This window comes from Piliocolobus tephrosceles, chromosome 14, assembly GCF_002776525.5.
Source record: "Piliocolobus tephrosceles isolate RC106 chromosome 14, ASM277652v3, whole genome shotgun sequence".
Classification (NCBI taxonomy): domain Eukaryota; kingdom Metazoa; phylum Chordata; class Mammalia; order Primates; family Cercopithecidae; genus Piliocolobus; species Piliocolobus tephrosceles.
Window position 1 is genome coordinate 83,242,056 of NC_045447.1, and position 12,134 is coordinate 83,254,189.

At 44.3% G+C, this 12,134-nt stretch overlaps 1 protein-coding gene across 4 annotated transcripts in view; it reads left to right on the forward strand.

The window, feature by feature from the left end:
* The window catches only part of TJP2 (tight junction protein 2), a 139,091-nt gene that overhangs the window by 52,813 nt on the left and 74,144 nt on the right, over nt 1-12,134 (forward strand). For 2 of the 4 annotated variants that reach the window (XM_023213240.2, XM_023213243.2), the window contains exon 1: nt 1,524-1,858. The exons of the other annotated variants lie outside the window; for them this stretch is intronic. In XM_023213240.2, coding sequence (XP_023069008.1) covers nt 1,799-1,858 — 60 coding nt within the window. In that variant the 5' untranslated portion in view covers nt 1,524-1,798. Of the gene's footprint in view, nt 1-1,523; nt 1,859-12,134 lie in introns of those variants that run through there. 4 annotated transcript variants of the gene reach the window in all.

Here is a 12,134-nt window from a genome sequence, read left to right on the forward strand (position 1 = left end):
AGGAAATCAGTCAGTAGACATAACTGCCACATTCTGGATTATTTTTTAAATGCTAGTGGCTCTAAGCCCATGTCACTAAGGTGTGGCCATCTCTCAAGAGCTATCATTTTTATTAGCACCACCTAATTTGGGAAATATTTTATTTTTTTCCTTTTTTTTTTTTTGATTAAAACAATTTTTTAAAAATAGAGATGGGGTCTCACTATGTTGCCCAGACTGGTCTCAAACTCGTGGGCTCAAGTTATTCTCCCGCCTTGCCCTCCCAAAGTGCTGGGATTACAGGCATGAGTCACCGTGCCTCGCCAGATTTGGGAAACATTTTATAAATAGGTGCTTAGATCAGGAGAGCAACGTCTTACATCAGGAATACGACCAAAATGTGTAAGTCTGAAGACTTGAGGCAAAGTGAGAAACGTTACTCACAGTGCTTTTTATCCAGAGGCGTGGACTTAAGTTACTCCAAAGGAGGCCAGAAGCATAACACTTCTGGAGAGGCGTCTACTGGACTTGTTTGTCCACGAAACTGCTAGACTTGTTTTGATCAGGCAGGAAGTGAAGCAACTTTTCAGGGAGAAAGCCCAGCATCTGCATCTCCTCTGGGGCAGATCACACCTTTTACCTTCTACTTGTGAGCCTAGGTCGAGTTTTCCTTTACAATTAAGGGAAGAGCACAGCAGGCAAAACTATTCTCTTACAAGATGGTTTTTTTAAGATTTCAAACCCAAGGTTGTATTTTTAATCGGTACCTGTTTGGATTCTCCAAATTAATTTATATGCTCTTAAAATGAAGACACTTACCTAACTGCACAATTCTTTGCATATAGAGGACTTTGAAACGAATAAGCACACTGAGTTGCATTACATGAATCCTGTCAGATAAGCACTTGTGACCTACTGGCAACCTTTTATAAGCTGATGATGGGAGAGGAGTTTCAGTCGCTTTATTGGAATTGTTGGAAATGTGCCAAAGAGATAACCTGGAGTATATCGTCCTGAAAACTCCTGTTTTAATATTTAATACGAACATCTTATACCCTTGGAATTCGGGTAGGCAGTTGTTGGGCTAAGAAATCTGGGGTACAAGGTCGTGTTTGTGTTGGTTGGCCGGGCAGGCCTCTAGACAGGACTCAAAACTTTGAGGTTTTTCCCAGTTCGACTCTTCGTAAGAGAACAGAAGCACCGCCTGTGTGAGGCCCTGCGAACCTCGCCCAAAAGTGTTCCTACAGGATGCCCCCGCGACCTCATCGGGGAAACCCTGCGGACACTCGGGCCAGCAGCGTCCGGAGCTTACTCCAGGTCTCCAAACCAGGGCGCCCGCGCTCGGAGCTGGACTTGCTTGCTCCAGTACACGCCGCGGAACGAACCATCGGGCTGGCGGGGGTGGAGGGGTACAGGCGCGGGCCGCTCGGGCCTTAGGCTTCTCCTGCTGCCGCCGCCGCTTCCCGCCCCCGGCCAGGAGTCGCGCATGACTTGGTTCGTCGCGGGGGCCTCGGAGGCGCGGCGCCGGCGAGCTCTTTCCCGGCAGGCGTGTAGGTGGTAGCGGCCGATTTGAGAGTTTCCCGGGCCGGGCGGCCCGCGCGGAGGCGCAACGCTGGGGCGGGGGGCGGGCCGACGCCGCCGCCTCCGCCGCCGCCGCCGCGGGAGGAGGGACAAAGGGGTGGGTCCCCGCGGGTCGGCACCCCGGCGGCTGGGGCTGCGGGTTAGAGTACTGTCCCGTGGTGCCCAGGAGGAGTAGGAGCAGGAGCAGGAGCAGAAGCGGGACCCGGAGTTGCGCGCCTACGCGGGACCTGAGTCCGAGATGCCGGTGCGAGGAGACCGCGGGTTTCCTCCGCGGCGGGAGCTGTCAGGTTGGCTCCGCGTAAGTGCCTCCTTGCGCCGCGCGGTTGGGAGGAGGGTCGCGAGCGTGAGCGTGCGAGCGCGGGGCTCTGCTCGCGTGCTGCTCTGAAGTTGTTCCCCGATGCGCCGTAGGAAGCTGGGATTCTCCCACCCGGGCGTGGGACGCAGGGGAGGGGTAGGTTTCACCGTCCGGGTTGATGGCTCGCGGCCTCCGGGGCTCCTAGAACCTTTACTCTGAAGTCACTTGGGCTGGAGATTAAGGCGCGAGTAGGGGACACTGTCTTGAACCCAGTGTCCTGGATTTCTGCTGGCTTGGAGGCGTCTCGTTGTGTCTGTTGTGTCGCTTGCATGTCTTTGTGTTTCCTTCTCTATTTCAAACTACACTCTGTATTGATGCAGTTACAGACTTGTGTGCATGAGAGAAACTGAAAACTCCTCACAGAGCAGAATCCCTTTTCCTTTTCAATCAGTTGCCTCTGTAGTATAAGTAATTTTTTTTTTTTTCAGTAGAGAATGGGGATGGAGGTTTGGAAGGAACCACAAAAGAGGAGTGTGATGAATGCTTTGTATTCTGATACTGTCCTACCTGTCACCAGTTCCTTTTATTTTGTGTCTTCATTTGTCAAGTTTCCGCTTTTACACGGTAGTTTAAGTTATAAATAATCAGGGGTTTCTACCACAGGGTTTTAACATTCTTGAAATGTGGACAAACTTGGGAGTGAGTGCTCCCGCGCTTAGTCTCTATTTCAGCTTCAGTTCTTAGGCTAGGCTGCTTTTCTGGCAGCTGTCTGGCCTGAGTAATGATGGTTGTGGTTTCCCTTAAGTTCCCAAAGGAGAGTCATCCCTTGATAGAAACTGCCTTGCGCTGCTCACTCCCGCTCTCATCCCGGGGAACCCCAGCGGGGAGGAGGGAGGCCGTTTTCTTCAGCTTCCCAGGTGATCTGTGCTGGGTGTGCTGACGGTCCTCTTGGGAAAACAGGTCCACCTTTGTCAGCATGATTCAGAGAGAGGTAATTTTCTAAGAGAGCACACCTGGGCAGATCACTTGACGTGAGAAATTCGTAGCGGTAAATATATTTGTAGCAAAGTACCAGTGCATATCCTGCTTGAGAGAATGAAATTTGATTATTCAGTAAGTTTTCATGAACAACTCCACTTCAGTGTGGGGATTACGGAGATGGGCAGGAGCGTGCCTCTGTCACCCAGTCCTGTTGGGAAAGCCTGCAAGTCATTAAGAATCTGATGAGTGCCATTTAGTAATATGGACAGAGTGCTGGAGCTTCCTCACTGTGGCGAGACGGCAGAAGCAGAGGTGCTTTACTAAAGCACCGGTGGCTTTTGAGGTGTTTCTTGTGGTTTTTCAGAGCTACTTCTGCAGATTGATGAAGGGGAACTTTTCCCCCATGAAATGCTGCTGTAACTTTTTCAGTACCATCCAGTTATTATAGTACTGAATGAGCCCCTACTCCTGCCAGTCACTGTGGGAGGTACAAAGATGAACAAGATTTAATTTCTGCATTTCGGAAGCTAGTGGACCTGAAACTGTTAAGACTTTACTCTGCAATCTCTGTCGGGATTCCTGAGACTGAGAGAGGGGATGTATGATGCCGATGCACACTCTGTAATACAGAAATTCAGCAAAGGGTGGGATTGGTCCTATATGCACTCCCTTCAGGGATTCTTGCTGGAATAAAAGACATTCGAACAGATACCTCACCGTGCAAGCCGCTGTAGAAAATGGGGCTAGTAATGCGCCCACCTCACGGGGCTGAGTGAGGTCTGAGTGAAATGATGTAGGGTACAAGGCATGTGGTGGATGCTAAGTAAATAGTAGCTAGTAATATGAACCAAAACGGGTGCTGAAAACTCTTAAGTGCTGGGTCCTGGGTTGATAAGGGAAGTGGGATCTAGAGATACACGTAGGAGGTGCCAGGTAGGTGTCCAGGAAAAAATTGAAAGAGTTGTTCACACTCTGTTGAAAGGCCTTGAAGGCCATAACGAAGCTTTGGGTGGGGGGAAGTCATAGAAATCCCTAATGTATTAAATGACTTGTCTTTCCCTACAAAAGAAGTGAACCAGTTTCCCAGTAAACATTCCACCCCATAACTATTTTTGAGGCGTTCATAGGCTTAAGACCAATGAATTTTTACATCAGCCCCTGGGGAACTGCATTTGCAATGACTTCTGCCTACGTTTAACTTTTGATCTAGTTCTTTGTACATTGACAAAAGTTCACAGCCAACCATTTCTCTTCAGGACAAGCGTGAGAACTTTCTGCATACTACTGAAGGCAAGGGAGATTTTGAGGTTAGCAAGGTTTTCTCTCCTTAAGAAGGTTATCTTAGCAAGGTTTTCTCTCCTTAAGAAGGTTATCTTTTTAGGAGACACAAGTTCTTGAAACTAGGTGGGGCCACTTTAGTCCTCTGTACAATAATATGTGTAGTAATATAAATAGTAATTTAAAAAGTCATGTAGATTTGGTTGGGGAGTGGCATGAAGTGTGGGTGTGGTGTGGGGTCAGGCTGAAGCGGTAGAAGGGTTTGCAATCACTGCTGAAACTTTCAACATATTCTACCAACAATATGAGCCACCAGGGAATTCCTTTCCTAATCTCTAGAACGAATCTCATTAAGCAGTTGTGGCTACAGATGAATTTATCTAGGTTGAGAGCTGATTCCCAATAACATGCCTCATTGATTTGACTCTAAGCAGTAATCAGGGGTCTAATAGTTGTTGGACCAGCCAGCTTTGATTTTCCAGAGGTGATTTGGTATATGGTAGTGTCTGAGGGTGAGATTGCCCCAGATGGGAGTGGAGGGAAGCAGAACAGTTTTCTCTGGTGTTTAACTGAGTTTGTGTCTTGATCCTAAATCCAAGGGTCAGGATCAGAAACATAGACTCAGAGGTTAGATTTAACACCCATTTAGTGGGTTAAACACATCAATGGATATGGGAACTTTTTTAAGGTTTAAAAAACTATTTAGGGCCTATTTCACCTTCATAGGAATTTTTGCAATCAGCCTTTTTAGTAGATGCCCATATAGAAAGTGAATTTGGAAAGGTCTAAGGTGATATTACGATTAAACTTTTTGAAAAGGCTATGTGATAGCAATGGGAAAAAAAATTCAGGCTTGGAAATCCAATATGCAGTATTGCAATAGCTAGTTTTAATTTAATTTTTTGTTTGTTTGTTTTTTGGAGATGGAGTCTTGCTCTGTTGCGCAGGCTGGAGTGTGGTGGCGCAATCTTGGCTCACTGCAACCTCTGCCTCCCGGGTTCAAGCAGTTCTCCTACTTCAGCATTCCAAGTAGCTGGGATTACAGAAGTGAGCCACCGTGCCCGGTCACTAGTTTTAATTGTGGTTGGTACCTAGGAAAGCAGTTGATTGAGCTAGTATGCTGCATACATTGTAGTGTGAGAGACAGAGTTCTGAGTTGGAGAGTGTCTGCTTCCACTTTTTCCATTTCGTTAGGAAAAGCACTTCTTAGAACTGGGTGACTGACAGCTAGAGCCCCAGAAGACCTGCACAAGCTGGGGCAATGGCTCCCCATAACAGTGACGGTTCCATTCTGTTTTTAAAAGGAATTCGTGTCTCTGTCATCCAGCTGGCCATTAAACAACCAAAGCTTCATCATCCTAGATAACCTGTGAGCTCTCAGAGGAGACAGAGTAAGGACTGTCATACCCCCACAATACCTAATCATTTAATAAAATATTTTCTCTACTTTTTGTGCTATGCCCACAACAGTGCTTTCCAAAGTCTGGTATACAGACAGACTTACAGGTGGTGCAGGGAGATACATATTCTATTTTTCAATTACGCATGAATATTATATGTTAGGAATAAAAAGCAGAAAGCCAGCTACCACATCCATTTATTTCATGACTAGATTGCTTAGAATGAGGCAAAAATAAATATTAAGTAAAGCAGTGAGTTTGCTTTAAGAAAAATTATCAATTGGGAATGAGTAATATGAGGCTAAGGCAAAAATGGTAAAGATAGCCCTTGACATCTAAGGTGTGCACAGTACTGCTTAACATTTGAGTGTGGCGCTTACTAATAGAGAGCCTAGTATACCTTGACCATGCCTTCAAGAAAGTCAAACACAGGATGGCCCAGAATAGCCAGGAAAGTTGAATTTGATGGACTTTCTATCTTAAGCGTGTGCATTCTGCTCTTATCCACCAGATGTCTTAGGTGTGGTTGCAGACAGTGAATTTGTAGAGCTGTTTGTTTTAATGTCTGGCCCAATTCTCATTCCTTTCTCTGCTTCCATAAGCCATTCTGCAGTTTTTAAAGGTCTGTTGGTATGACATTTTTGATATGATAGAGTGATAGGGGAGGAAGTATTTTGGCACTGATGAAGGACATCACTCTATTATCAAGTGACTCTTGCTCATGATTCATTGCCGAAGAATGGGGACGGCCAAACAGCTTCACCTATAAATGCATTTAATTTCTCAAAGTCAGAAGAATGTCGACTGGATAAGTTGTTCTTTTCTTTTTCTTCTTCTTTTTTTTTTTTAATATGAAGCTTGTATTGGTCTGTAAAATAGGCTTTAACAAGGATTTTCCCGGGAACTGGAAGCCTTGAGGTAGAAAACAAGTAGCCCTGCTTTGACCTAGAGAAATGCATGCTCATGGTAGGCGAATAAATCAAGGAGAAGAGAAAATACTGTTTCAGTAGACTCTAGTGATGTGTGTGTTCACACCATTTATGAGAAATCCTAAGTTTTCAATTAGTAACTTGTACTTTAGTCATTTAAAATCAGCACAGATATTTGTTTAGTGCCTCTGCCAGATGGTTAAAGTTAAATCAGGTTTTTTTAACATGAAAAACATAATGTAGCTTTCCTTAACCATTTACACACCACTGTATATTTCAGACCATAGTCAGATACATTTTGTTATAATGAATGTTTATTTTAACTTTTAGCCCAATTAGAATATCAGTGGTTATGGTTTCTATTTCATTTTTCTTCCTACAGTTACTGTATGGGGGTGCAATAACAGCAGCAGTGGTAAAAGTGAATTTCTTTCTTTCTTTTTTTTTTTTTTTTTGAGATGGAGTCTGGCTCTGTTGCCCAGGCTGGAGTGCAGTGGCGTGATCTTGGCTCACTTCAAGCTCCACCTCCCGGGTTCATGCCATTCTCTTGCCTCAGCCTCCTGAATAGCTGAGACTACAGGCGCCCACCTCCACACCCGGCTAATTTTTTGTATTTTTACTAGAGACGGGATTTCACTGTGTTAACCAGGATGGTCTTGATCTCCTGACCTTGTGATCCGCCCACCTCGGCCTCCCAAAGTGCTGGGATTACAGGCATGAGCCACCACGCCCGGCTGAAAGTGAATTTCTTAATGGATCTTCCATGAATCAAATATTTGTGTTTTAGGAAGTTAGACTGAGCAAAAGATTTTAAATCATACCTTTAATCATGGCAAAGATCTCATGTCACATTCTTGAGTACACATGTTTACTAAATTTTACTTATATGTGTATGTGAACATGGACTTCAGAATTAATTAATGTGGTAATTATTATTTCTATTATAGACTTCAATCAGCCATATTAAATATATGCATTATATTCACAGGGAAAACATGGTATCATCTTTGGAAACTTTATAGTATGCCCCATATTGTAGATACCCTATATAACTATGGGACTAAATACATGAGTTAGTGACAAGTCAGGCATTTGGAGGGAATGTTTGTAACCCATTGTGGGAGAGAGTTATTAGAATAGTTATTCTTACTGGTAGGTAACAGTTATGACTGTAATGAATATATCGTGACTAAAATCCAGTTATGCCTTTGCCATCGTATTAAAAACTTTGATGGAGACATGAGAATATTGCAGATACTTTGGATTTTGTCCCTTGAGTTGAAGGTAAACAGAGAAAACAGTACTTTCTTTTCTTTTTTTTTTTTTTTTTTTTGAGACGGAGTCTCGCTCTGTCACCCAGGCTGGAGTGCTGTAGCCGGATCTCAGCTCACTGCAAGCTCCGCCTCCCGGGCTCACGCCATTCTCCTGCCTCAGCCTCCCGGGTAGCTGGGACTACAGGCGTCCGCCACCTCGCCCGGCTAATTTTTTGTAGTTTTTAGTAGAGATGGGGTTTCACCGTGTTAGCCAGGATGGTCTCGATCTCCTGACCTCGTGATCCGCCCGTCTCGGCCTCCCAAAGTGCTGGGATTACAGGCTTGAGCCACCGCGCCCGGCGAAAACAGTACTTTCTAGTCATCAGTGGGAATTAATGAACTCTTCCAGGACATGTAGCTTCAAGGACTTTCTAAGTTCTTCTGAGGGGGAAATAATGCTCCATTTGGAGCTGTTTATTTCCATTTGTTGAGAGTCATTTGTTATCAGAGTATTAAAGGAAGCGTTCCGAATTCTAGGTTGTGTTTCTTTGATGCCTTATAAGGCGGAGCACACCTGAGACTCTGGGTGGAGCTCTACAATGGGAACCAGGAGTAAGTAATGTAGGCTTCCAGAGACAACCATTCCGCTCTCAGTCCTTGGAAGATGGTTCCTAGGTGTATATGGCAAAGCAGATGAAATTATTTGAGAGAATTAATTAGCAAAACTTAACATTTCTGGTTTTGAAAAGAATGAATCATTTGGAAGGAACTTCCTGGTGAGCTCAGTTTTAGCAGCCTGGTTTCTCCCTTAACTTCTGCAGTCTGGCTGAGTCAATTGTGTTCTTGCCTGTGATTGGTGAGGATGCACATGCTGGTATTTATTCTAGCCCTTATCACTTCCCATCAGCCCTGAGTCCCTCCCTGGTCTGAGTCATCTTGGTAACCCCAGAAGCTAACAGAGCACCAAATATATCCACTAAAATTGGACTGACTTGATTTGGGGCAGGCTTGTTGTATAAGCTAGTAGGAATAAGATACTAATTGAGAAATTAGGACAGTGGATTCCTGACATTTATATAGTGAGTGGATGATCATTTCTTAGAATTGCGAATTTCATCCAGACCATTTGTGTAATGGCATGGAAGCAGCATCAGCTACATCACTGATTAGCTGGGTGACTTTTGCTGTCTTGTGACTCTAGTTCTCGATTTCCGTCTTTTTTTTTTTTTCTTTTGTGATGGAGTCTAGCCCTGTCGCCAAGGCTGGTGTGCAATGGCCGGATCTCGGCTCACTGCAATGCCTACCTCCCAGGTTCAAGCGATTCTCCTGCCTCAGCCTCCCAAGTAGTTAGGGTTACAAGCATGTGCCACTATACCCTGCTAATTTTTTGTATTTTTAGTAGAGACGGGATTTCACCATGTTGGCCAGGCTGGTCTCGAACTCCTGATCTCATGATCTGTGCGCCTCGGCCTCCCGAAGTGCTGGGATTATAGGCATGAGGCACCGTGCCCGGCCAAGTTCTCAATTTCTTTATCAGAAAATGAGTAGTTACAGTTGATCGTCTCAGTCTTTTGTGCTTAAGATTCTGAGGGTTTTGAAGTTTGAGTCTAAAACCTAGAGAACATTCTAAATGATTTCTATTTGTTCTTATCATCTTAAAATGTTTTTGTGCTCCTTAAACTATGTTTGCTTTCTTTCTTTTTCTTTTCTCTCTTCTTTTCTTCTCTTTTCTTTTTAGTGGATTCTCTCTGAAAAGCATTTTTTAAAAAGACAAACAGAGCCCAAGAGTGACTGGTGGTTGTTTTGCTCATGAAGTGATGGAAAGATCTATTATTCAGTTGCAGCTTTAATTATGTACCAGCACAGCATGTGCTGGATTCTCTTCCTTACTCTGCAGCCTAAACTAGCAACTGCAGCGGTCTTGCAGAGCTTCTTGAGAATCCTTCTTCCTCTTCCTCTTCCTCTCCACCCCCATGGACTTCTCCCCTGGGCCACATAGCCTATGACATACGCTTGGAAGGAGGAGCAGGCCTGCAGCTGGGAGCTCTGTCTGATTTGTTCTTCACAAATGTGTTGAAGATGAGCCTACCGGTCACTACTGCAAAACCACATTGTTCACTGGTGTAAAATCACTCCTGTCATCTGAGTTTCAGCATAACTTCAGGCATGTTGGAGTTTTTCCACATTACCTTAGGCAGAGTACTTTGCCTTCCTGGGATTGGTCTGTTTAGTGTCTGGGTGAGTTTTAAGAGGGGAGAGAGATTGTGGCATCTTAGACACTCACTGAAATTTTCCAGAAATGGAACTGGAAACATTTATGCGTTTCCTTCTGGTGTTATTGTTAAACTCTAAAAACAAAGGCAAGTGGCAACACATTGAAATGAAGAGGCCCCAAGTTTGCAACACATTGAAAGGAAGAGGCCCCAAGTTTGTTTTGAGCCTACATTGAATTTTAATCAAAGGTCTGGGAGAAATATTTAGTCTACTTATACTATTTAAGTGCACAGTTTGGCAGATGACTTTGGGAAGTGAAGGATCAGAAAGAGGCAGAAAAGGTAATAGACTCAATTTGCCAGACTTAGAGCTAAAAAAATTTGCCTGATGTTTCCACGAAGAAAATTTTCCTGTGGAAGCAGTGGCATGTCCTCTGTTACAAGTCTGCTTATTGATAATGAAGGTGTTTCTGTGTTATCAATTTCAGTGAAGTTATATATGTTATGTGTGTGTGTACACACACACACACACACAAATCTCAAGTAGGGTGCTTGATTAAATTTTTTTTTTTTTTTTTTTCGAGGTGGGGTTTCATTCTTTTTGCCCAGGCTGAAGTGCAATGGCGCCATCTTGGCTCACCGCAATCTGCGCCCTCCGGGTTCAAGTGATTCTCCTGCCTCAGCCTCCCGAGTAGCTGGGACTACAGGCGTGTGCCACCATGCCCGGCTAATTTTGTATCTCTCTTTTTTTTTTAGTAGAGACAGTTTCTCCGTGTTGGTCAGGCTGGTGTCGAACTCCTGATCTTGGGTGATCCACCTGCCTCAGCCTCCCGAAGTGCTGGAATTAAAGGTGTGAGCCACCGCGCCTGGCCACTGAATTTTATTTATTGTGGTGAAGTACGCATAACATTAAGTGTACCATTTTAACCATTTTAAAGTATAAAATTCAATGGCATTTAATACACTCACAGTATTTTGTAAACACCATCATCACTCTCTCGTTCCAGAGGTGGATGCATTTTTACATGAATGTGTTCACCTGCGTGATTACCACCTAGATTAAAAACTAGAATTTTCCATCACTCTAGAAAGTTCTCTCTTGCCACTTTTCCAATGATTACCACACCTACCTACAAGGGAAATTCTCTTCTGAGTTCTCTCACCATGGAATACTTTTGCTTGAACTTGAGAGAGGACCCGTATATAAAGAAAATGAACGTTTTATGTCTGTCATCTTTCACTCAGCCGAACCTCTGTGAAATTCATCCATATTTGTTGCGTGAGATTCAGTAGTTCTTTTTTGCCGCTGAATAATATTCCATTTATATGCATCTGCCACATTCGGCTTATCTCTTCTATTGATAGGTATTTGGGTTATTTTCAGTGTTTTTGCTCTTATGACTAAAGCTGCCATGAAAAGCAGCTACACGTTGCCTTGTGGACACGCCCTCATTTCTCGTGTGTGAATTCTAGGACCATAGGTTAGGGATTTTTTTAAAAACTTTTTTTAAATTAAAAAAATATTTTTTTGAGACAGTCTCACTCTGTCACCCAGACTGGAGTGCAGTGGCGTGATCTCAGCTCACTGCGACCTGTGCCTCCCAGATTCAAGTGATTCTCCTGCCTCAGCTTCCCAAGTAGCTGGGATTACAGGCATGTGCCACTACACCTAGCTAATTTTTGTATTTTTAGTAGGGACAGGTTTCTCTTCAACTCCTGAGTTCAAGCAGTCTGCACACCTTGGCCTCCCAAAATGCTGGGATTACAAGTGTGAGCCACCATGCCCAGCCAGGTTATGGGTGTTTAACTTTGATTCTTTACCTCTGAAGTTAGATAGACCTGGGTGTGAATTCTTTTGTCCTGCCACTTGCTTGCTTGACCTTGAGCAATTTACCTTTTTCTCATGTTCGGTTTTCTCAGCTGTAAAATGGGCCCACCCTATCTGTCATGGTTCAGTCAAGAAAACATGTCTGTCATTCTAGCTATTTCAAGGAGAAGGGGATTCCATACAAAGTATTAGTTGCCTTCAGAACAAAGAAAAGGCGAGATGCGCAAAAAATGGAAGCCCACCGCTGGCTTTCTGATTTGCCGCAAAGAAAGTTAGAAAGCTGGCCGGGCGCGGTGGCTCAAGCCTGTAATCCCAGCACTTTGGGAGGCCGAGACGGGCGGATCATGAGGTCAGGAGATCGAGACCATCCTGGCTAATACGGTGAAACCCCGTCTCT